General features: G+C 38.5%; 1 protein-coding gene across 9 annotated transcripts in view; it reads right to left on the minus strand.

Annotated features, from left to right (window-relative positions):
- Window positions 1-4,282: 4,282 nt before the first annotated feature.
- The window catches only part of ABCC9 (ATP binding cassette subfamily C member 9), a 159,377-nt gene continuing 137,029 nt past the window's right edge, over window positions 4,283-26,630 (minus strand). For 6 of the 9 annotated variants that reach the window (XM_040235321.1, XM_040235325.1, XM_040235320.1 and 3 more), the window contains 6 exons: window positions 25,902-25,980; window positions 22,193-22,301; window positions 16,468-16,571; window positions 13,504-13,637; window positions 10,863-10,925; window positions 4,283-6,035 (listed from right to left, as the gene is read on the minus strand). In XM_040235321.1, the coding sequence (XP_040091255.1) occupies window positions 5,898-6,035; window positions 10,863-10,925; window positions 13,504-13,637; window positions 16,468-16,571; window positions 22,193-22,301; window positions 25,902-25,980 (627 nt within the window). In that variant the 3' untranslated portion in view covers window positions 4,283-5,897. The other 3 variants (XM_040235326.1, XM_040235323.1, XM_040235324.1) reach the window with 2 other exon arrangements.

The following is a 26,630-nucleotide window of genomic DNA, read 5'->3' on the forward strand; positions in this document are numbered from 1 at the left end:
AAATAATCTCTCTGAATCACATTTTATCACTCAGAAGTGAGACTTAGCAGATACTAAACAAATGCCATCAATCAAGATGAAATAACTGAAGTTTATTTTCATTCAACCTCCTTTAGTAGGGGGACAACCATCTTTCAAAAATGCCCAGTTCACTAGCTTTCATAAAAATTATTTTTTTATTTAGAAAAAGTTTTTGACCACATCATGTGGCATGTGGGATCTTAGTTCCCCAACCAGAGATTAAGCCCATGACCTTCTGCAGTGGAAGCCTGAAGGCTTAACCACTGGACTGCCAGAGAGGTCCCCATAACAATTATTATCATCCCTTTGTTGAACTAAAAAGAACCTGCCCACCATAACTCAGCAATGTATTGCCACTGTTATCTTAAAAACTGGTAGAAAAGGTGGGTTGAACTTCTTACCACTGAAAATACATTTTATTATCCTTCTTCTCAGCCTTTTGGCTAAGACCAAGTCTGGAAATACATCTCACAATTTGTCAAAAACTTATTCCTAAAGGTGACTCTTTTGTCTAGAAGAAACACTTATAGAATATTATAATTGTAAACATCTTTCTACCATCCATTCTAAACACTTGTATTTGACTTATCTATGCATTGTATTAATACGTGTTGTAAAAATTTATAGTAACTATACACTTCTTTAAGGCAGTTAAGATAGATGTGAATGTACATACTCAGATGTGTGTTTGTGAAAGGGAGCCACCCACATATATTGAGAGGTCAGGAGCTAGATTGTAACCTCTCAAAAAGGGTTAACAGTAAACTTCGTTGGTGGATTCTATTTATGCCTGCTTTCAAAGGATTGATGAATATTTCAGGTATCTGAAAGAAAGAGATTAAGAATTAAAAAAAATTATGAAAGTCACTCAGTTGTGTTCAACTCTTTGTGACCCCATGTCTGGGGAATTCTCCAGGCAAGAATACTAGAGTGAGTTGCCATTCCCTTCTCCAGGGGGTCTTCCCAACCCAGGGATGAAACCCAGGTCTCCCACATTGTAGGCAGATTCTTTACCATCTGAGCCACCAGGGAAGCCCAAGAATATTGCAATGGGTAGCCTGTCCCTTCTCCAGGGGATCTTCCTGACCCAGGAATCAAACTGGGGTCTCCTGCATTGCAGGCGGATTTTTTACCAGCTGAGCTATCAAGGAAGCATGCTCTTTGCTTAAGTAGCGTTGGAAAAAAGCTCCAACTACTATTAGTCAAAGTGCAAATATTTAGATATGAAACTGTTGGCCTAAATCCACGTGGCCCTGATAATACTAAAGGTCAATAGTCTTTCACTTAATGAAAACTGATACCGTGTATAAATAGCACATACTGTAGCCCTGTCTAGGGGAAAAATGCAAACAAAGCAGCATTAGCCAGTGTTGTGCTGTTGTTTTATGGACAAGCTACTTATTTTATACCAAAGGCAGATTAAGTGATAGAAATCAGTGTCTGAAAGCAATGTTTTTTTGCCATTAATGTGTAGCATATATTTGAGATGGTCTGTGATGGTTGATGGCACTGTGATCACAGAAGGCTTTCTTCTTGGAGCCAATTAACTTATTTAGCCAGGTATGGCTCCCTTGATCTTTGTCAGTTTAGAAAGGGCATTGGTGACCGTAGTGTAAATGACTCTGGGAAATGAGCTCCAGCCCACAGAAAAAGAAAAAAAATAAATCCCATGTAGTGAATATGTAGAATTAATATATCAACTTTCATATGTCAATGATGATGATACCAACAGAAAAAATGTGAAGGTGGCAAGGGGAATAATCATCACAGGTAACTTGCCATCCTTCCACATTGTGAAAATCAATAGTGAAACCTACTCAAAACTACTCACATTTACACACTAGAAATATTTGAAAATATGAATTCAAACTCAATAGGGTAACATGCAAATAATTCAACAAGGAATTCAGATGTGGGTAAGAAAAGCTTGCCTCTTTTCAAAAAAATTTCCCTTTAGATCACAAATTGTTGATTAAACTACAACACAAAGTAAAATAGTGTTCAGAATCCCTGTTTATATCTTCTCAGCTGAGATTCAGTTCATTTCATGTTTTCCTTTATGACGGAACTAAGGCAGTTGATTCAATGAAACCAAGAGGTTTGCTCTGGCAATCCAGGATAGGTTAATGTCAGCAGAGCTAGGAAGCATGTGGCTATCACCTCCAGCATCTTATGGCTCCAGGTTGTGCATAACAAAAAGAAATGGGAGTGGTGACCGAGGTAGACTGACAATTCCCAAACCTGGCTAATTATGAATCTCATCTGAAAGCATTTGTTATAAATACAGATATAAACCCTTTCACTGGGGAGTTTGAGACAGAGGAGTCTTACTAATGCCTGAGCAAATCTTGAAAATGATGTGTAGTTACTTAAGAAAAAAATTAAACTCAAGTTACAGAATATAGCCTCTTGGCTACAGTTTCTTATTATCAAAGCCTAGGATTAGAAGACTGCATTTTAACTTTGGATAAGGGATTAATTAGGGAATTATTAAAATATTATAAATCACAGATCTCCAAAGAATGGAGTACAAAATAGTCATTTAACATATATTGGCAAACAACCATAAAAGCTAATCAATAAACCTTGGAGAAAAGTCCAGACATCCAACTATTTAATTAGAGATGTAATAAAATTTATTGATATAGTTGTTCCACTTGATGAAAACTTCCCAAAAGCCTATATATAAAACTGACTCTGTGACAGGTGTGAAACAAAACTGTCAAAGCATAATCAGGTACTGTCTTGTCAACTTGTGTTAATTTACATCTATTGATCAGTCCTGGTTGATGCCCAATGGTATTATAAGTAAAAGAATAATTGTCCTTTTTAATTAGGTAAATAAAAAAATTTATTATATAATACCAAAGGAGCATATGTTTATAGTAGAAGAAATGCAACACAGACAGTAAAAAGTTATAGGCACATGGCTAGTGGTAAAATTAATCAATGGACCAATCAAATATACTGATTAGGGCCTGCTGTGGTTCAGGTACTTGTATTATATGCCAAGGGCACAAAGACAAACAAGACATGGTCCCAGACCTCAAGTATCAGTTACTTAGAAGGATCTTCTCTTATCTATCTAATCTAGAGCGAAGTTGACTTTTAAATTGATCGAAAGGAACACTTAAAAGTCGAGGGTGCACAGTCCTTTAAGAGAAGTATTTTTTTCTCTTTTAACAATATCAGTAACCTTTTTGCATATAAAGCTTTAAGTATTTACTGCTTTTCACAAATATTAAGGAATTAAAATTGGTAAAAATGATTTGGTTAATTAAATGTAAAATTTGTGATATGAAATTTGATTAAGTAAAGGCTGGTCTTCTTTTATAGATATATACCTATTTAATAAAAAAATTATCTCAAGATTAGTTATTTCCATATTCAATAGATCATACATATAACACAATATATGATTAAACAATTTAAGAGATCATCCTTGACTTTATTCAGTCAATTTAGTTTTGTAAACAATTAGACACTCAAGTGACTGCAAGTTATGAGGAAGCCAGCGACCACTTAGTTGTAAAAATGGTAAATGTGATTTTCTGTTTAGTGTAATTAGATACGCTTCTGCTGACACTGCCTGGATAGCAGTAGAATATTTACAGATATCATGAGGGATTATTTCAGTGGGTAAATCCTCATTTCTCTTGATGAGTGTGGGTACTAAGAAGCTTCAGTCATGTCCGACTCTTTGTGACCTGATGGATCGTGGCTCACCAGGATCCTCTATCCATGGGATTCTCCAGGTAAGAATACTGGAGTGCGTTGCCATGCCCTCCTCCAGGGGGTCTTCCCAACCCAGGGATCGAACCCGCATCTCTTAAGTCTCCTGCTTAGGCAGGTAGATTCTTTACCACTATTGCCACCTGGGAAGCCCTTTCTCTGTGACACTGAAATATATAACTTGGTAAAAAACATGGTGTGAATTCAACCTTACAAAGCATTTGCATGCCAGAAACACTTTGAGTAAATTGGTGGAACATTTAGAAAATCAATCAACAGTTCTTGATTCTGTTCTGTTTAACTTTCAGGGAAGAATAAGAGGATTTTCCTCCTAATGAAGTTTTATATATATGTTGAGTTGACAGTTTGCACTAAGTAACATAGAACACTTTTGTCCATCCTTGTGAAACTTATTTTAGGTAAACATCAAGACCCTAAATTCAGGGGAAAGCCCAGGCATAAGTTCTGCATGAGTAAGTATACAAATTTTCCAAGCATGAATACACAATAAACTGAACACAGGAACTACAGAAAGGGAGCTTACATTCTCTTTTTCCATCAGTTATAATTCTTGAAAATCTTACAATGCACATGGACCTTGACATGAAAATCAATATTGATACAAATGGGTACAAAATTACAGTATAAACTTTGGGTGCTAGCATGACAGTGAAAGTAACTTTTAGTATTTTTTCAATTTATTAATTTACATTTAAGAAAGCATGACACTAATATCCCATTGATGCACCTTGAATATGCACATTAAAATCAGAATAAAATTTTGATACACTCTCTACATGTACATTAAAATTAGAGCAGGAACAAATATGTACCTGTGTGACACCACTGGACATAAATGTTTAAAAGAAATATACATTCTTCCACCTAGAAATAGACACGTTTTACATATATGTGTATGTCTACCTATGTTTATGTATGTATGTATGTATATTTGTATAGATAAATCCTGTGAAAATAAGGCCACTTGCTTATGCACTCCAGTCTTGAATAATGTGGAATTTTAGGCCTTGAGGATAATAAACACATCTAAAGTGAAAGTGAAAGTAAAGTCGCTCAGTTGTGTCCGACTCTTTGCGACCTCATGGTCTACAGCCTACCAGGGTCCTCTGTCCATGGGATTTTCCAGGCTAGAGTACTGGAGTGGGTTGCCATTCCCTTCTCCAGGAGATCTTCCCGACTCAGGGATCGAACCCGGGTCTTCCGCATTGTAGGCAGACACGTTACCATCTGAGCCACCAGGGAACACATCTAATGATTAATTAAACCATGGAAAGCTGTAGTGACCTTCACTGAAGGGTTGAGCCTTATCATTTTTGAACTCTGGTCTGGAAAAGCACATTATGCTCGATATCTTAAGAACTCTCCTCTTACTAGATGAGGAAAAATGGAACCTTGGGTATAATTTGTCAAATTTTCAAACTCTTATTATCATGATCATTCTAATGAAGATTTCAGATTTACAGAGTTATTATAAAGGTAATAATAACTTCTAGTCTTGGTAACCAGAAACAATTTAGATGAAAAAAAAGAGACTTTTATAAGAAACGTCAGTATTATTAATGCTAATGAATACAGAACATATTCTCAGACAGTAAATAATGAATTTGAGTGTTTCATTTTCTAACTGATTAGAAAACCTGTCCTCCTTTTAATTTCTTCCAATAATATCTAGAAACACCAACAAAAAGGAAATATATTCTTACAAATAAAAGTAAAATAATACTGAATACTAACTGTAACTTCTATGCTTGAGAGATATTTTCCAGACTTAAGCAGAGTGGTTGATTTACCACTTAAAGTAGCTTACTTGTTTTAATACAACCTTAAAGGTAATGTGGCTTAAACTTTAGAAAAACATCAGTAATGAACATAATAAGCAGCCACAGATTGGGAAACAAAGCAAAGCAAACAAAACAAAGAAAGAAGAAATGTCAATATAGAAAATGCAATATTCACTGGTACAGTGATATTGTTACTAATTACAAATTCCATAACATAACAATTAAACTTCACAAAAGTGTGTAAAAGTTTAAGATGCCACTTTCCAAAGGTCAAGCTGATGATCCATTAAGTAGGTTATGAGAGCATTATTTTAAATACAAGCATGGTGTTAAGACATTCCGTCACATGTCTGCTCGAACAAAAGAAGCGAATACTCCATCTTCCCGGGCCAAGAGGCTTTCTGGAGTGTCATATTCTAAAATATTTCCTCGCTTCATCACAATAACTAGGTCTGCCGTCAGAATAGTGTGAACCCGATGCTGTGAGTGAGAAAAGAATAAATGTATTCATTATAAATTTCAGGGAACCAGCCAAAGCAATGGAAAATGCATATTTCACTGTTTATACAAGGGCATTTCTTTATCTTGGGCACAGCCCTTCTTTTTCTTTCTTATGTAAAGTATGATTTATTTACATACTTTTAAACACCAGCCAGTATGGCTGGGTCTTATATAGGCTGTATTAAATTGAGTGTACCTAATATAGTAGTTTCATCATTTTCACGAAATTGTGAATAGGATAACAAATGTTTGTCAAATAATTAAATGATTAGAAGAGTCACTGTGAACCAGTTTGGTTATAGTTTAGTCTAGACTAAAATTAGTTTTTAGTAGAGTCAACTCATTCTCTGGGATAACACACAATTTGAAGAACCCTGGAAGGTGGTTTAATTCTGAGAAAACCATATGGGGAAGTCCATTCTGGCATGCAGTGTTAGAAGGTATTATCCAAGACTTTAGGTCGGCATGCTGTCTTTTTGTCTTTAGAGATCCCTGCCACCCACTCAGTCATTTTCTCTTCCCACATGGTACCTTTTGGAGAGAAGCTCTAGTGTTAGTAATTAATCATAATAAAAATTACCACTTCCTGAATGTATATTATACATTAGCTACTCCACACACATACTTGTTAATCATCAGAACATTCCACAAATGTGGGTGTTAATCTCTCTCCACTTTATGGGGGAGACCACTGGGGTTCATAATAAATAAAGCAAAATCAGATCACACAGATAGTAAGTAGCAGAATCAACATCCAAACCAGGCTTATTCGCTTCTGAGCTACTTCCACTCTGCCATAGGATGTTTTGTTGGGAGGATCTGGTCCTTCAGAGGGTTGTTCACCTGTCAGTCAGAATGGATTCATGTTTTGGCTTTCCCACCTGTTAGCTGTGCAATCTTGAGCAACAAACTTAACTTTTGTATGCCTTAACTTTCACATCAGTAAAATGATGGCTGGGGAATGGTGGTGAGGATAAAATGAGATAATGCATGTAAAAATAATTCAGCACTTTGTCTTTGCAGTGAACCTTTTTGCTACTCTTGCTAAGTGCTGTCCAATAGAAATATAATGTGAGCCACAAATACGCGGCGCATGTAGTTTCAAATCTCTTAGGAGCCATATTTTACAAGCACAAATAAACAGGTGGAATTTGTTTTAGTAATGTATGTTAGAAACAACCCAAAGTTCAACCGAGGGCCGTCCCCAAAGCAAAAGCTTATCCCTTGCCCTTGACCTGCAGATGGGGTATTCTCAGTGTTCGTGCTTTCAGAAAAGCAAGCAGTCCTGGCTGGAACTCATAACTAAGGGGCAAAGTAGCACATATATGGACTGTGACAAAGATGCCAGCTTAGAACATGCACCACTATTTTCAACATCCATAGACAAATCTATATCATTCACTAAATACTGGTAATTAATGGACTTCCCTGGTGGCTCAGATGGTAAAGAAATTTCCTACAATGCAGGAGACCTGGGTTTGATTCTTGGGTTGGGAGGATCCCCCAGAGAAGGCTACCCACTCCAGTATTCTTGCCTGGAGAATTTCATGGACAGAGGAGCCTGGTATAATCCATTGGGTTGCAAAGGGTTGGACATGACTGAGTGATGAACAATGGTATATATTTAGGAATATCATACTTTAAAGGACAATTTTTACCTTTAAGAAAGGGCCAGAGCCCCTTGCATCTCCATGCATTTAGAAAAAAAATAAACTTAATGAGCTGTTTCATATCCGCTGTTCATTTCCTTCAAAAAATTAGTTCTTCAAGAACCATATCATAGATATTTTTAAAAATCTGGCTTCTAAACCCATAAATAGGATATTATAAATATTGCCTTGATATTCTAAAATGATGCTTATTTTAAAAAATTTTGAAAAACTTGGCCTATAGAAGTAAATATATCTGGTGTTTATTCCATTACTCCATATTAATTTCTGCTTGACAAAGTGTCAACTGCCATAGCATTGATGAAATGTTCAAAACGCTCCAGAGAAATAAACCTCAACAAGAGTGAAGTATAATTACTTTCATTAAAAAATGCCATTCACTATTTTGGGGCATGAGGGCTTCTTTTTAGAAACCCAAAAAAGTTATCTTTTAAAGTTATTCCACAATTTTCAGTGGCAGTTAACAAAAATAACAGAACAATTTTTATCAGGGAAGGAAAAATAGTTACTCTTAATAAATTCATGTATTTATTTATTGGCTGCACCACACAGTGTGTGGGATCACAGCTCCCTGACCAGGGATCAAACCTGTGCCCCCTACGTTAGAGTCAGTGTCTTAACCGATGGACCACCAGCAAAGCTACAATTACTCTTAATAGTTGTTGTTGTTTAGCTGCTAAGTCGTGATGACTATTTTGCAACCCCATTGACTGTGCCCACCAGGCTCCTCTGTCCATAGGATTTCCCACGTAAGAATACTGGAGTGGGTTCCCATTTCCTTCTCTAGGAGATCTTCCCAACCCAGGAATCAAACCCTCATCTCTTGCATTGGCAGGTGGATTCTTTGCCACTGAGCCACCTGGAAAGCCCAACAGAGCTGATGAAGCTTTTAACAGAGTTGAGGAGTATTACACAAGGGATGTACCACAAGTTGGCTCTCCCTCTTATAAGTCTGGTAAAAGGAGTTGGTCCCACAGTATTTGGTCCTTTCCCACAATTTTCTGTGTCTGGGGAAAGAGCTCTCAGTATCCTGGTGGCCACTTCCACACTGGGTGATCTTGAAATGAACAATGGGTAAAAGACATACAAGAAAACAGAAAAGTATTCAATGAATGTAGAAAAGAAGAAATCAGGTGACATAACATAATTTTTTGGTGAAAATATAAAATTATGCTCAATAAATCTTCCAGCTGTCAACTAAATGTGACCACCCATCAGTACCATGCTTCACGCAGAGCAGAGAAAAATAGTCTTCAGAGTAGGCAAGAGTCTACTTTTCCCCCTTTTAACTTGTCCTTTTAAAGGGAGCAAGAAGCTCTTTCTCCCCATCTTTCCAGTGAGAAAATTCTTGAAAATGTTATAAAATCGTTTTTCAAGTTAGCCGATTTTCTCAAGTCTCCCTGTAGGCATCTCCAGGGCAGAAAGAATCACAGAATTCACTGGGAAAGTGAAAGAAAGTGCTATCTCTTTACTTAGGCCCAGTTTACAGAAGCAGAGCCTTGATGGGGAATCGTTTCCAGCTACCTTGAGAAAGCTGCGCTTCAAAGGGTGCTCTTTCTTTTTTAATATATTCTTTTTTATTTATTTGTTTGGCTGCGCTGGGTCTGTGATGCAGCAGGCAAGATCTTTAACCTTCACTGCAGAACACAAAGTCTTTAGCTGTGGCATGCAAACTGTTAGTTGCAGAATATGGGATCTAGTTCCCAGACTGGAGATCGAACCTGGGTCCCCTGCATTCAGAGCATGGAGTCTTAGCCACTGGACCACCAGGGAAGTCCCAAGGATATACTTTCTCCCATGCATCATTCACAAAACCAGAAGCACAAGCAAGCACTTCACACATAACTCCTATGACTCAACTGTTAAAAACTTAAGTAATTATTGAGCGATGCTTTCCTCAGGGCAGGTAGGGGACACCATGTGTTCGGTACTTTAAGGACAGTTACGGAACATCTCCAAGGAACAGTGAAATTGGTCCTTAGGACAGAGGTAAATCTGGGTACAGGTTTTCTCTCATACTTACAGCTATTATAACAATGGTGTGGTCTGCAAAAGCTGTCAAGGCCACTTTCTGCCTGACCACTCTCTCTGGTGCATTGATACATTTGAAAATATATGCAAATGCCTCATTTGTATTGAGCACAACAGAAGAACCCAGTTGAGCTGATTTGTATAATAACACCTTGTAGTTAGTTTCCTCCCCCCATCCCTCCCCTTTAATCTGCATTCTTCTTGCCTTACTGAGGGGGAGGTGGCTAAGATAACTACCAGAGAATGGGATACTTGGCAGGGTAGCTCCTGATCTTTACTTGTTGGTCATCACCAAAGTGGAAAAGAGGCCATTCTTGAGAGCAAGCAAGTTTGGAACAGTATCACACTCTACTAATATACCCTCAGATAAGACTAAAACAAGGCCTGCATCCAAAATAGAAGAGACACGGTGCTGGAGAGAAAAAAAAAAAATGGAAAAGAGAGAAGAGAATCAGCAAGAGGGAAATGTCCAAGCAACTCATTTTAAAAAGAGTTTTGTTAAATTGTAAGCCTGTCAGTAAGAACCCATCCATCTGCAAAGAGGCAGAGATAAAACCATGGCTTGTTTGCAGTAACTTGTAATGGGCATTACAAACACTTAAGCAAGTTTTCAGTTTGATTGGGGCTATCTAAAAATCAGAGAAAGTATCTGCTGGTATCTCACAGCCTTCTTTTTGCAAACAGCTGAGTAAACAGGAACACAGAAATTAAGTGTAAATAGTATCAGCAATCAAAACGATGAATTTTGCTTCTGAAATTGATCATCAGACAATTCAATTATTCAAAAAAGAATCATCCCATATGAACTACCATCTGTATCTGGTGAAATAGTACAGGCCGTGACCTGCTGGAATTCTGAAATTTAGAATGCTCTTTCATTGTAAACTAGGAGAGGAAGGTAGAGCAGACAGCTTGGGGAAAAAAAAAAACAGGGTAATGGCATTCAAAGCATAACATTTTTTTTTTTTTTGCACAGATACAGAAATATTAGCAGAGAAATATATGATTCAACATAAGTATACTTTTAATTGCCCCCAAATAAATAATACTGAATCTTCAAACAGCAACCAAAGAGGAGTAAATCAACACTGTCTCCTATACTTACAGCTATTGTAACAACGGTGCGATCTGCAAAAGCTGTCATCACCACTTTCTGCAAAATGTTTTCCTGCCAAAAAATAAATAGAGTCTGAATTTTCTCTGGACTCCTTTCTGTTGCCAAGTTATTTTGTCCCCAAGAACAATGCTTCAACATGCCCAATCTCTTCTGAGAATTCTCACTCCTGTCTTCTGCAGAAGGTCTAACAGGGAACAGTGCCCATCAGGGAACTCAGGCTGGGTTCTGTAGTGTCTTCAAAATGCAAAGAAAACTCAGTTGATCAACTAGGAATGACTGATAGATGTATTGCCAGGAAAATGAAACCAAATGGGTGGGGAAATGCTCACTTAAGGTTATGCCACAAAAAAGATGTATTCAAAACCAATAAAACCCTAAAACAGTGTTAAGTTTGGGGTCAGAAAAGGAGAAAATAAAATACATGCCAAAAATCTGGATTCTGACCCATAAAAGTACATTCCTGGCAGGAACTATTTTTATTCCCACCACAAACCATTGTTGTTGTTCAGTTGCCAAGTCACATCTGACTCTGCGACCCCATGAACTGCAGCATGCCAGGCTTCCTGTCCTTCACTATCTCCCTGAGTTTGCTCAAACTCATGTCTATTGAGTCAGTGATGCCATTCAACTATCTCATATTCTGTCGTCCCCTTCTCCTCTTGCCCTCCATCTTTCCCAGCATTGGGGTCTTTTCCAGTGACTTGGCTCTTTGCATCAGGTGGCCAAAATATTGAGCTTCAGCATCAGTCCTTCCAATGAATATTCAGGGGTGATTTCCTTTAGGATTGACTGATTTGATGTCCTTGTTGTCCAAGGGACTCTCAAGAGTTTTCTCCAGTACCACAGTTTGAAAACATTAATTCTTCAGTGCTCAGCCTTCTTTATGGTCCAAATTGTTGTTATATTTTAAAAGATGTCAGGGTAAAGATTCTTCCTCTCTCCTCAATAAAAAGTCTCAATTACCTAAAACTTTATGTGAAGTTGTTATTTCTTCCAATCACATGGCTTATTGCCAATTAATTCATTCTTATTCTCTCCTTTTCTCTTTCATTTCTATTGAGGCAGTGCTATCCTTATAATAACCCACAATATTATAAGAATTTAGTAATTAATACTAATTTTAATGTAGTTACATTTAGTGAAATGGCTTCATTAGAAACAACTTCATTGCTTTAAATTATCTTAACTTGGAGAAGATACATAACTTCGTATAGATATTTTAACTGATTGCACTCTATGCTCGGTTGCTCAGTCTGATTCTTTGCGACTCAGTGGGCTGTAGCCCACCAATCTCCTTCTGTCCATGTGATTTTCCAGGCAAGAATTCTGGAGTGGGTTGCCATTTCCTCCTCCAGGGGATCTTCTCTACCCAGGGATCAAACTGGCATGTCTTTTGTATCTTCATTGCAGGCGGATTCTTTACCACTGAGCCACCGGGGGAAGCCCAGTTTAACTAATTAGTCTTACTTAATACAAAGAAGGACAGGGAAGCCTGGTGTGCTGCAGTTCATGGGATCACTAAGAGTCGGACACAACTTAGTGACTGAACAAAAACAACAGGAATACAAAGAAATGATGTCAAATTAACATCTCCATATATAATTGGTTCTTAATAATCTTGAAGCTGTTTCACCTTTTTGGATAGTTTTATTCAATCTAAAGCATACAGCAAGAAAAGAAATAAGATATTTTTTTGTCCTTTCTGATGCCAAACTTTTAATATCAAGTTCATTTTATAAGAATAACATTAATAGATAGCTCATAACATTTGGAGTTCAATGTGACATTTTCCCCACTCAGTCACAACCTTCCAAACAGATCCTTCTTGGACATATTTGATACTTTAAAAAATTTTAATTTTCATTTTATATTGGAGTACAGTTGATTTGTAATGTTGTGTTAATTTCAAGTATACAGCTAAGTGATTCAGTTATGCATATACATATATCCATTCTTTTTCAGATTTTTTTCCCTTTTTAGGTTATTACAGAATACTGAGTAGAGTTCCCTGTGCTATACAGTAGGTCCTTTTTGATTATCTGTTTTATATATAGTAGTGTGTATATGTTAATCCTAAACTCCTAATTTATCCCTCCCCTTATTTGACACCTTTAAATGCTCTCTTTCAAAAGGCAAAGTTTCTGCCTTATTACCATCAATACATTGAGAGGGCCATTATTAATTCTAGCCAGTATTAATTTTAGTGAATCCCTCTTCAAATTGCATTAGAAGATGATTGGTTTTGATTGTCAATAGATTCTATTAAACAGTGATTTGCATACTTCATTTTAGAACTTCCATGGCAACACACCTGAATACTTGAATACAGTACAGCAGTCTCATCAACTGAGCCCTGGAATTTTACTCTTGTGAGGATTAATCAAAAAGTGATGGCAAATTTATATGATGCTTATTGGACAGCAGGAGCTTCTTTAAAACAAGAGTCAAGTCTCCTTTATTGAAATTCTCAATGTGCTATATACCACTGGTTGACCAATGAGGGAGCTGAGAAGACACTGAAAACAATAGTCCCAAGGATATTCAGAACCCAGTCAAGAAAAATAAATTGTAATTTTTGCACGCATTTCTTCGACTCATCAGTTGAAAGCAGCTTAGATGATGCACTCACTGTGGCCATGTCGATGGAAGCTGTTGCTTCATCCATGATGAGAATACTGCTTTTGCGGACAAAGGCCCTGGCAAGGCAGAACAGCTGTCTCTGTCCAACGCTAAAATTCTCCCCACCTTCAGTGACAACTGCATCTAAAAAAAAAAAAAAAAAAGTAAAGACTTCACTAAAGAAATGATATTAACATTTTCCTTAGGCAACATAGTGGAAAACACATTATGTCTATAAAAACCTATTGATATCACTTTGTACTGGTGCAAGGATTTCACTTTGGAAAAAGTAAAGAGGAACTTGGGGAAAATGAAGATGATCCTGGGCCATCTTATGTTTGACAATAGGTGGTAAGTTGTCTCCTTATAGTAGGACATAAAATACTGTTAAACATTTTAAAGACTGGAAGACCTTCGAGATGATTTAATTATCTGATGTAATTATCCAAGGCCCAGAGAAATGAAGTGACTTGCCCAAGATGACAGCTAACTGGTAGTAGAGCTTAGTGAGAAACAGAATATTCTCAATTCCAATACCTATTCTCTTTCCATTATATTGTCCCCTTGGACTCTAAGCTCCAAGTCAGTAGTTTTAGTTTATTTTAGTTGCTCAGTCATGTCCGACTCTTTGCAACCCCATGGACTGTAGTCTACCAGGCTCCTCTGTCCATGGGATTTTCCAGGCAAGAATACTGGAGTGGGTCGCCATTTCCTTCTCCAGAGGATCTTCCCGACCCAGTGATCAAACTCAGGTTTCCCACGTTGTAGGCAGATGCTTTACCATCTGAGCCACCAGGGAAGTGACTTATTAATGAATCCCCAGTACTTATCACTGAGCATCTGACATAGAAGCTGAAAAGAAAACCTTGCTGCATGGATAAGTGAGTTATGTCCTCATTATAGTTTCCTTTTTTTGGTTTTCAACCACATTTTATAAACTACTTCTGTGAGTTTAGCTTAAATTCTATTTCCAAAATGATCTATTTTATTAGGATTCAAACACACTGTGGTAGGGCTCCGAGGGGCAATTTCTATTGATTATTGTCTCACTGCTTCAAATTCTTATAATTTCTCATGCTTGGGGGCTATGCATCTATCCTGCAAAGTTTAATGTATATAATAAATAAAAAGGAAGCAGGAAATGATGAATGTCTTTCACTAGAGCTGGTCTGACCCAGATAATTATCAAACCATTGATGAAATCTTTATTAAAACAATGAGCATAAACAACATGCAGAGTATAAATATAATTCCTTGTTGCTTACACTGTCCCATAATTCCCAAATACTATGCTCACAATTCAAAACAGGTACATGCAGGTCTCATATTGGTGAGAAAAACTATATAGATATAATTATCTTTCCAAGTACTAATGCGGGAAGGGCAGCGTCTGAAAATCACTAGGGGAAAAAGGTCTACAAGCATTATCTCAAGTAGACTTTTCAATTTTTCAAGTGCTTGCTGGATTTTCCAGAGGAGACATCAAAAATTATTATGGGAAAGTTCATCCAGACCTCTGGAATTATTCCCATTGTCTGACACTGGCAAGGTCAGTAAAACTATCCTTGAAGACATGCTGTCTCCACTTTGTGGGATGTCTTTTCCCTCGGACTGAATTATAATCATAAAAGGTATTGTTTTTGAGTAGGCCCCACTTCCCAAATAAACTAACAAATAAATATAATTTATTCTGTAGGTTGATAAATTAGATGGCAACAATACAATCAATTTGGCAACTACACATTAAGCATTAAAATTAGAATATCAACCATTATCTTTCTGATGCTTTCTTAAATGAGTTTAGACTTTAAGGAAAAAGAAGTCCAAAACTACAGATGTTCACTTTCATGAATGAAAGACTATATCATGAACTCTCCCTTGTTTCATTAATCATGTTTTTCTTTCATTATTCATGTTGTTCTTTTGTTTTTGTTATCAATTATTTACCAGAAATTACACTACATGGCAAACAGATCGGGAAACAGTGGCTGACTTTATTTGGGGGGGCTCCAAAATCACTGCAGATGGTGACTGCAGCCATGAAATTAAAAGATGCTTATTCCTTGGAAGGAAAGTTATGACCAACCTAGACAGCATATTAAAAAGCAGAAATGTTACTTTGCCAACAAAGGTCCGTCTAGTCAAGGCTATTGTTTTTCCAGTAGTCATGTATGGATGTGAGAGTTGGGCTATAAAGAAAGCTGAGAACTGAAGAATTGACGCTTTTGAACTGTGGTGTTGGAAAAGACTCTTGAGAGTCCCTCGGACTGCAAGGAGATCCACTCTGTCCATCCTAAAGGAGATCAGTCCTGGGTGTTCATTGGAAGGACTGATGCTGAAGATGAAACTCCAATACTCTGGCCACCTCATGCGAAGAGCTGACTCACTGGAAAAGACCTGGCTGCTGGGAAAGATTGAAGGCAGGAGGAGAAGGGGATGACAGAGGATGAGATGGTTGGATGGCATCACCGACTCAATAGATATGAGTTTGAGTAAACTCCAGGAGTTGGTGATGGACAGGGAGGCCTGGAGTGCTGTGGTCAATGGGGTCACAAAGAGTCAGACACGACTGGCTGACTGAACTGAACTGATGCTACCTCTGGGACTGAATTCATATCAGGGATCTAGAAAGGTTCCATATGCCATGGAGCAACTAAGCCCATGTGCCACAACTACTGAGTCTGTGCTCTAGAGCCTGGGAGCTGTGGCTGCCGAAGTCCTCACACTCTAAGGTCTGTACTCCACAAGAGAAGCCACTGCAATGAGAAGCTGGAGAGGCACAACTAGAGAACAGCACCCACTCGCCACAACTAGAGAAAAGTCTGTGCAGAAACAAAAACTCAGCACAGCCAAAATTAAACAAAAATAAATATAAGGATTTGGTGCTAGAATTATGCAATTCTAGAATAAAATGTAGATATGTAGAATTCATTGCAGATATAAAAGATATTAATGCATCATTTAGAAAATATACCTAGACCTCCTGGTAGGGATTTGACCATGTTCTTCAACTGAGCAATTTCAAGAGCTTCCCAGAGTCTGTCATCTGTGCATTTGCATTCTGGATCTAAATTAAATCTGTAGGGAAAAAAATCAGTTAGTGAATAAATTTTAAAAATGACTGTTTAATGTATGCTTGCTTATTGCTGTTCTTCGCTAAAGATGGAAATCCTATTTGTTTTGGTTATTGCTGTATGCTCAGGATCTACAACAGTGCTTAGGATAGAACAGGCATTCACTTTATGCCTTAATATTCTTAAATTTATTTAAAAAATTTATTATTGGAGTATAGTTGCTTTACAATGTTGTTAGATTCTGCAAAGTGAATTAACTATATGTATATGTATATATTCCTTCTTTTTCAGATTAACTTCCCATTTAGGTCACCACTGAGAAGTGAGTAGAGAAAAATCGTAATTCCCAAAGATACATGCACCCCAATGTTCACTGCAGGACTATTTATAATATCCAGAACGTGGAAGCAATCTAAAGGTCCATCAACAAAGAAATGGATAAAGAGCATGTGGCATATATACTCAATGGAATATTATTCAGTCATAAAAAGGAGCAAAATTGTGTCAATTCCAGAGACATTGATGGACCTAGAGACTTGGACAGAGTAAAGTAAGTCATATTACGTTCAATGTAACTTGAATAGTATCTAGCTAATTATCCCTACAGAACTAATGTTAAATACGTAAATCTATATGGAAATATAAAGTGCTATTTCAGATGAGTTATGCTGTATCAACCACAGTAACAGTAGTCATAATAAATATATTCAGAGATAGAGATTTCTATCATATTGCTAAATAGTCTGGTACACCTAGAAGTTTTAACTGAAGTAATTTTACAATGTGCCTCAGATCATGAACTCCTTATTTCAAAATTCAGGCTTAAATTTAAGAAAGTCTTCCTGATAGCTCAGTTGGTAAAGAATCTGCCTGTAATGCAGGAGACCCGGGTTCGACTCCTGGGTTGGGAAGATCCCCTGGAGAAGGGAAAGGCTACCACTCCAGTATTCTTGCCTGGAGAATTCCACAGACTGTGTAGTCCATGGCATTGCAGAGAGTTGGACACAACTGAGTGACTTTCACTCACTTCACTCACTTCTTCAGGGAAAAATGCTAGACCATTTAGGTATGCTGCTGCTACTGCTAAGTCACTTCAGTCGTGTCTGACTCTGTGCAACCCCACAGATGGCAGCTCACCAGGCTCCCCCATCCGTGGGGGTCTCCAGGCAAGAATACTGGAGTGGGTTGCCATTTCCTTCTCCAATGCATGAAAGTGAAAAGGGAAAGTGAAGTCGCTCAGTCGTGTCCAATTCTTAGCTACCTCATGGACTGCAGCCTACCAGGCTCCTCCATCCATGGGATTTTCCAGGCAGGAGTACTGGAGTGGGGTGCCATTGCCTTTTCCATTTAGGTATGACCTAAATCAAATCCCTTATGATTTTATAGTGCAGGTGACAAAGAGATTCAAGACATTAGATCTGGTAGACAGAGGGCCTGAAGAACTACGGACAGAGGTTTGTAACACTGTACAGGAGGCAGTGACCAAATCATCCCCAAGAAAAAAAATGCAAGGCAAAATGGTTATTTGAGGCCTTACAAATAGCTGAGAAATGAAGAGAAATGAAAAGAAAAGGAGAAAGGGGAAGATATACTTAACTGAATGCTGAGTTCCGAAGAACAGCAAGCAGAGATAAAGAAGCATTTTTAAGTGAATAAGGCAAATAAAGGAAAACAATAGAATGGGAAAGACTGGAGATCTCTTCAAGAAAATTAGAGATACCAAGGGAACATTTCATGCAAAGAGGGACACAATAAAGGACAAAAATGGCACGGACCCAACAGAAGCAGAAGAGATTAAGAAAAGGTGGCAAGAATATACAGAAGAACTTTATAAAAATATTCTTAATGACTCAGATAACCATAAAGGTGTGGTCACTCACCTAGAGCCAGACATCCTGGAGTGTGAAATTAAGTGGGCCTTAGGAAGCATTACTATGAACAAAGCTAGTGGAGGTGATGGAATTCGAGCTGAGCTATTTCAAATCCTAGAAGATGATGCTGTGAAAGTGCTGCACTCAATATGCTAGCAAGTTTGGAAAACTCAGCAATGACCACAGGACTGGAAAAGGTCAGTTTTCAGTCCAATCCCAAAGAAAAACAATGCAAAAGAATGTTCACACTTCTATACAATTGTGCTCATTTCACATGCCAGCAAGGTAATGCTCAAAATCCCTCAAGCTAGGCTTTGACAGTACATGAACTGAGAACTTCCAGATGTAAAAGCTGGATTTAGAAAAAGCAGAGGAATCAGAGAGCAAATTGTAAACATCCGCTGGATTATAAAGAAAGCAAGGGAATTCAAGAAAAACATCTTCCTCTGCCGAAATCAGATTGATTATATTCTTTGCAGCCAAAGATGGAGAAGCTCTATACAGTCAACAAAAACAAGACCAGGAGCTGACTGTGGCTCAGATCATGAACTCCTTATTACCAAATTCAGACTTAAATTGAAGAAAGTAGGGAAAACCACTAGACCATTCAGGTATGACCTAAATCAAATCCCTTATGATTATACAGTGGAAGTGAGAAATAGATTTAAGGGCCTAGATCTGATAGATACAGTGCCTGATGAACTATGGAATGAGGTTTGTGACATTGTACAGGAGACAGGGATCAAGACCATCCCCATGGAAAAGAAATGCAAAAAAGCAAAATGGCTGTCTGAGGAGGCCTTACAAATAGCTGTGAAAAGAAGAGAGGGGAAAAGCAAAGGAGGAAAGGAAAGATATAAGCATCTGAATGCAGAGTTCCAAAGAATAGCAAGAAGAGATAAGAAAGTCTTCCTCAGTGATCAATGCAAAGAAATAGAGGAAAACAATAGAATGGGAAAGACTAGAGATCTCTTCAAGAAAATTAGAAATACCAAGGGAACATTTCATGCAAAGATAGGCTTGATAAAGGACAGAAATATGGACCTAACAGAAGCAGAAGATATTAAGAAGAGGTGGCAAGCATACACAGAAGAACTGTACAAAAAAGATTTTTACAACCCAGATAATCACGATGGTGTGATCACTCACCTAGAGCCAGACATCCTGGAAAGTGAAGTCAAGTGGGCCTTAGAAAGCATCACTATGAACAAAGCTAGTGGAGGTGACGGAATTCCAGTTGAGCTATTTCAAATCCTGAAAGATGATGCTGTGAAAGTGCTGCACTCAATATGTCAGCAAATTTGGAAAACTCAGCAGTGGCCACAGGACTGGAAAAGGTCAGTCTTCATTCCAAGGCCAAAGAAAGGCAATGCCAAAGAATGCTCAAACTACCACACAATTGCACTCATCTCACACACTAGTAAAGTAATGCTCAAAATTATCCAAGCCAGGTTTCAGCAATATGTGGACCGTGAACTTCCAGATGTTCAAGCTGGTTTTAGAAAAGGCAGAGGAACCAGAGATCAAATTGCCAACATCCGCTGGACCATGGAAAAAGCAAGAGAGTTCCAGAAAAACATCTATTTCTGTTTTATTGACAATGCCAAAGCCTTTGACTCTGTGGATCACAATAAACTGTGGAAAATTCTGAATGAGATGGGAATAGCAGACCACCTGATCTGCCTCTTGAGAAACCTATATGCAGGTCAGGAAGCAACAGTTAGAACTGGACATGGAACAACAGACTGGTTCCACATAGGAAAAGGAGTACGTCAAGGCTGTATATTGTCACCCTGCTTATTTAACTTCTATGCAGAGTACATCATGAGAAACACTGGGATGGAAGAAGCACAAGCTGGAATCAAGATTGCTGGGAGAAATATCAATAACCTCAATTATGCAGATGATACCACCCTTATGGCAGAAAGTGAAGAGGAACTAAAAAGCCTCTTGATGAAAGTGAAAGAGGAGAGTGAAAAAGTTGGCTTAAAGCTCAACATTCAGAAAATGAAGATCATGGCATCTGGTCCCATCACTTCATGGGAAATAGATGGGGAAACAGTGTAAACAGTGTCAGACTTTATTTTTGGGGGCTCCAAAATCACTGCAGATGGTGACTGCAACCATGAAATTAAAACATCCTTACTCCTTGGAAGAAAATTTATGACCGACCTAGATAGCACATTGAAAAGCAGAGACCAAAGGAGAAGACTCTTGAGAGTCCCTTGGACTGCAAGGAGCTCAAAACAGTCAATCCTAAAAGAAATCAACCTTGAATATTCACTGGAAGGACTGAAGCTGAAGCTTCAATACTTTGGTCACTTGATGTGAAGAGCTGACTCATCTGAAAAGACCCTGATGCTGAAAAGATTGCAGGCAAAAGGAGAAGAGGGTGGCAGAGGATGAAATAGTTGGATGGCATCACCAACTCAATGGACTAGAATTTGAGGAAACTCTGGGAGATAGTGGAGGACAAAGGAGCCTGGAGTGTTACAGTCCATGAGGTCACAAAGAGTTGGACAGAATTTAGCAACTAAACAACAACAATTTTACAATTAAATATTGAACAATCTTACATACATTTTCTCTTTGAGACAAGGAATATTTAGTAAAAGGTGACAAATACTTTGCAATGAAGTAGATGGATTAGGGGAGCAAGAGAGAAAAGAGACTGGATGGATTGACAGACATGATCTGATGGACAGTAACAGTGGACTCTAGAGTCAGACAAACTCTACTCGGAATGGCAGTTCTACCACCAACTAAGTGTATGAACTTGGCTAAGCCACAGCTTCTCTGAGATTCAACATCCTCATCTGTAAAATGGGGACAATAATATAAACACTAGAGCAGTGCTATGAGGACTCAGTAAAGAATAGATACCTCCATTCTCTTTCTCTCTTTTCTTTCATGAGAAACTGCAAACCAGGCATGGAGAAGAATGTGGCAGCTTCTTCAGAGCAATTTGGGTGGAAAGAAAAAAAATTGTGAGGGGTGGAAGAGAATCGAGGTATTTACCAAACTTAGTATCTGTTGAGCCCAAGCCAGACACACAAGAGACAGGCAGGACATCTGTAAGGTGGACATCTCAGAAATGTCTGCCAAGAATCACTGTCCCCAAGTACAGAGGGAAGGGTGGTGTTTGTGGAGTTGAACAGAAGAGATGAACTTTCGGGGGGACACAAAATATGGGCATGAGTTTGAGCAAACTCCAGGAGATGGTGAAGGACAGGGAAGCCTAGAATGCTGCAGTCCATGAGGTCACAAAGAGTTAGACATGACTGAACAATGGCACCCCACTCCAGTACTTCTGCCTGGAAAATCCCATGGATGGAGGAGCCTGGTGGGCTGCAGTCCATGGGGTCACAAAGAGTCGGACATGACTGAGCAACTTCACTTTCACTTTTCACTCTCATGCATTGGAGAAAGAAATGACAACCCACTCCAGTGTTCTTGCCTGGAGAATCCCAGGGACAGGGAAGCCTGGTGGGCTGCCGTCTATGGGGTTGCACAGAGTTGGACATGACGGAAGCGACTTAGCAGCAGCAGCAGAACAGCTGCAACAACAACAAAGGATGGGCTTCTTTAGGTTAATTCAGCCATTCTAATTGCCTCAATCCAAACTTTGATTTGACCTCATCATCCCGGTGACCACCTTTCACACCTACCTGAAAAGCAACTCTAAGTAAAACCTTCCTATAAGCCAAAGGATAAATACTGAGGTACATGAGTTTCTGTTGAATACATCACCTACCGAATAGAACCGCTGAAGAGTATGGGATCCTGCAGAATGATTGAAAGCCTAGAACGTAGTGTGTGCAGTGGCAGTTTGGAAATGTCTATCCCATCAATGACAATCTTTCCTGTTAAAGAAAAACAAAAATGGCAAGCCACAAGTAAAGTAATATTTGTTTACTAATTGGAAGGGCTTTCCTAGTTCAGGATTGAAATTCAGAAGATGATGCTTTCCATGTAAGTATTAAAAACATCATGATATGCCTCTAAGAAAAATAGGCATTTTGGTGATATTTTCTTTCTTATGTATTATATTTTCTCCTAAAGGGATTTCCACTTTTTACTGCTTACGTGGTTCATACAAACCAAAGGTACTCTTTTCCCTCAGTGGTCTTCTTTACAGTATTCCTTTATACTGTTCCCAGCTCTATTTTCCTTCATAGGACGTTCTAGTATACACATTTATTGATCTTTTGGGGGCTTCCCTGGTAGCTCAGTTGGTAAAGAATTCACCTGCAATGCAGGAGACCCAGGTTGTCTCTGGTTGGGGAAGATCCCCTGGAGAAGGAAATGGCAACCCACTCCAGTATTCTTGCCTGGAAAATCCCATGGACAGAGGAGCCTGGCAGGCTACAGTCCATGGGGTTGCAAAGAGTCAGACATGACTTAGCCACTAAACCACCACCATAGATCTTTTTAATTGTGTGGTTCAGACAGTAAAGAATCCGCCTGTAATGCTGGAGACCTGGGTTCGATCCCTGGGCTGGGAAGATCCTCTGGAGGAGGGCATGGCAACCCACTACAGTATTCTTGCCTGGAGAATCCCCATGGACAGAGGAGCCTGGCAGGCTACAGTCCATGGGGTCACAAAGTGTTGGACACAACTGCGTGACTAAGGATAGCACTCTCCCCAAACTAGAATATCAGGTTATTGAAGACAGGCATTTTTGTCTGTCTTATTCACTCATTTATTTATTTACTTATATATTTCAAAAATCTTTTTACTTTGTAGTGGGGTATAGCTGATTAACAATATTGTTATATTTATTTCTAATATTTGTTTTCATTTATTTTTTGGGCACCCCAAGTGACATTCAGGCTCTCAGTTCCCTGACCAGGGATGGAATCTGTGCCTCTGTAATGGAAGCTCAGATGCTTAACCACTGGACTGTCCATGTTGGTCACTCAGTCGTGTCCAACTCTTTGCAACTGTAGACCACCAGCCTCCTCTGTCCATGGGATTCTCCAGGCAAGAATACTGGAGTGTGTTGCTATTCCCTTCTCCAAGGGATCTTCCTGATCCAGGGATCGAACCCAGGTCTCCTGCACTGCAGGCAGATTCTTTACCATCTGAGCTACCAGGGAAGCCCCAAGAAGAAAGGCTTCCCTGACCAGGAAACAAACCTGGGCCACAGCGGTGAGGGCATCTATTTCTAACCACTAGACCACCATCAGAGAAGTCTCTTTGCTCATTTATTGATTGAGGAGTATAGTACAGTAGAAGTAAGAAAGAAAATTCTGTGACATAGGTATCAACTCTTAATAAATTTCACTGTACATGAACTTGTGCAATCTTGATGACTCTTCCTTACCTTGATAGATTTATTTTATGATTTTGTTTTGTGCAAAGATAATATTGCTCTATGAGATAAGCATGCTAAGAGAAGGATGGCAGTTAGAGTCCCTTTGCTGGATTTAGATTCAAGAGCAGGTAAGGTGATTAGCTTAAACTTTCTTCTGGGTATAATATATTATCTACTAAAATCTCAATTGCCTAATGGTATTAAAAAGATAATCAGTCATCATAGTCCTCATGGGAGCTGAAATGATGTTTCTGAACTCATGAGACTATGGCTAATCTAATATGTTCCATCATAGTGACAGTTTTTTAATGAAAAGTTTCAATCAATTGTCTTGGATCCTGTAATTGGATTACAATGCAAATCCCACAGAAAATCCTTAAAGGATCTGTGTATTATTACCAGCCATGGAAAAAGCAAGCTGCTCATCTAGAGGTGGATAGCTATCTCTTTGCTAAATCTAAGTCCCAAACCCTTCAATGACTACAGTTCAACTTTGTTGTTCATAAACTGACCTCTTTATTTCACTGAGTTGTTGTGTAGATTAAATAATGTAACCTGTCAAGTATAATAAAAATGTGAAGTACTATCACTATTATCACAATGATTAGAGATAATAATATTTAAGTAATTCTTGAGCTGATGGCTCCCCTTTCATTCAAGATGGTATATGTGCTGGCCTATTTATAGGTCACTTAATAGACTAAATAATGTGACATATTTTTTCTAAAACAAATATTAGATTACTTCCATGTATGATACTATTAATAATTTTGCAGATGAATAAATATTTTTGTATATTGTCAGCATGTCCTTGGCACTTTATTAGCAATGGTCACCTCCTCCCAAAACATCCAACATCATTAAACCATGTTATTAAGTAGATGATAATAAGAGTCATGCACTAAAATTGAAATGTAGATTATTTATCTCCTTTTTTTCCTTTAATGGAAAGAAATGTGCTTTTAGTTTGCAGGAAACTAGACAGTCTTTTTCTTTCTTCCTTCTTGAAATGCCACTTCCATCTGCTGTTCTTCATAATGAGGGGCCTTGTTTTCATTTTACTAATTTAATAAAATTCTTTAATAATGATTTCTAGAGCTGAGTTTAGGGCTAATAATTTTATTTCTCCAGTTCCTCTTTTTCTTTATTCCTAAACTATTTATCTGGGATGTGTGCATGCTCCGTGTGTCTAACTCTTTGTGACCCCTTAGACTATAGCCTGCCAAGCTCCTCTGTCCATGGGATTCTCCAGGCAAAAATACTGGAGTGGGCTGCCATTTTCTCCTCCAGGGGATCAGGGATCAAACCCATGTCTCCTGCATCTCCTTACATTGGCAGGAAGATTCTTTACCACTGAGCCACCCAGGAAGCCCATTTATCTGGAATACCTGCCTCAAACCATGGTCTGTAGGACACAATAGTAGTTGTAGTAGTAGCAATGCGTGCTAAGTCATGACAGACTCTTTGCAACCCCATGGATTGTAGCCCACCAGGCTCCTCTGTCCATAGGATTTTCCAGGCAAGAATACTGAAGTCATTCTAAATATATTTTATTGCAGGACTAGGTAAGTAGAGAGCATATTTAAAAGCAGAGACATTACTTTGCCAACAAAGGTCCATCTAGTCAAGGCTATGGTTTTTCCAGTGGTCATATATATGGATGTGAGAGTTGGACTGTGAAGAAAGCTGAGTGCCGAAGAATTGATGCTTTTGAACTATGGTTTTGGAGAAGACTCTTGAGAGTCCTTTGGACTGCAAGGAGATCCAACCAGTCCATTCTGGAGATCAGTCCTGGGTGTTCTTTGGAAGGAATGATGCTAAAGCTGAAACTCCAGTACTTTGGCCACCTCATGCGAAGAGTTGACTCACTGGAAAAGACTCTGATGCTGGGAGGGATTGGGGGCAGGAGGAGAAGGGGACGACAGAGGATGAGATGGCTGGATGGCATCACTGACTTGATGGACATGGGTTTGGGTGGACTCCGGGAGTTGGTGATGGACAGGGAGGCCTGGCGTGCTGCATGGGGTCGCAAAGAGTCAGACATGACTGAGCGACTGAACTGAACTGAGATAAGTAGATGTTGCTTTTTTTTTTTTAAAGGAAGAGTATCACATGGCTAATGAAAAAGTTTAGTTAGTAACTCACCATCAAATATATCCACCATTCTGAAGAAAGCCAGAGATAATGATGACTTCCCACTGCCAGTGCGACCACATATGCCCACCTAAGAAAGCAACTGTCACTCAGAGAGAAGAGGACTCAGATAAAAGAAAAAAGTAGGCAAAGCATTTTTAACTTAGATAAGACACCATGATAAAACTGCAACTCTATAAACAGTTACATTAAAATTTTCATTCTCATCTCAGGTCTCCTTTCTGAGTTATCATTATTAAGATAACAGGATCTTCATCAAATCTTTAACGATTCCACTTGGACTCTTTTTTACTTCTATGTGGTTGTGTTTTTTATCTCTGAGGCTTCATTTTTCCATTTAGTATATCATGACCTAATAAACAAGTACTCCATTTTGTCTCAGAAGTGATGATTTTACTATATAACAAAAAGTAAAATGAGTCCATTTTTCTGCACACTTGCTCTTTTTACAATAACTAAAATAAATAATTGTGGGGCCAGAGCTAGTACAAACACAAAGGTTCTCAAGGGGACATCTGGAATAGTCAAGAGCCAAAAGCTAGAAATTTTTAAAAACATGCCTATTTTTCACTTTTCTGATCTTCATGGGAGATGAATGAATGGCAATACAGTTTAGAGAATGTATACTTTATCTGGATCCACTCTCTCCCTTTTCTCTTTTATGCACATAATTTGACCTATAAAGTGTAAGGAATATAATGGGAGCCCAATGAGAAGATC

The sequence above is a fragment of the Oryx dammah genome, unplaced genomic scaffold, assembly GCF_014754425.2.
Source record: "Oryx dammah isolate SB20612 unplaced genomic scaffold, SCBI_Odam_1.1 HiC_scaffold_29, whole genome shotgun sequence".
Taxonomy (NCBI): domain Eukaryota; kingdom Metazoa; phylum Chordata; class Mammalia; order Artiodactyla; family Bovidae; genus Oryx; species Oryx dammah.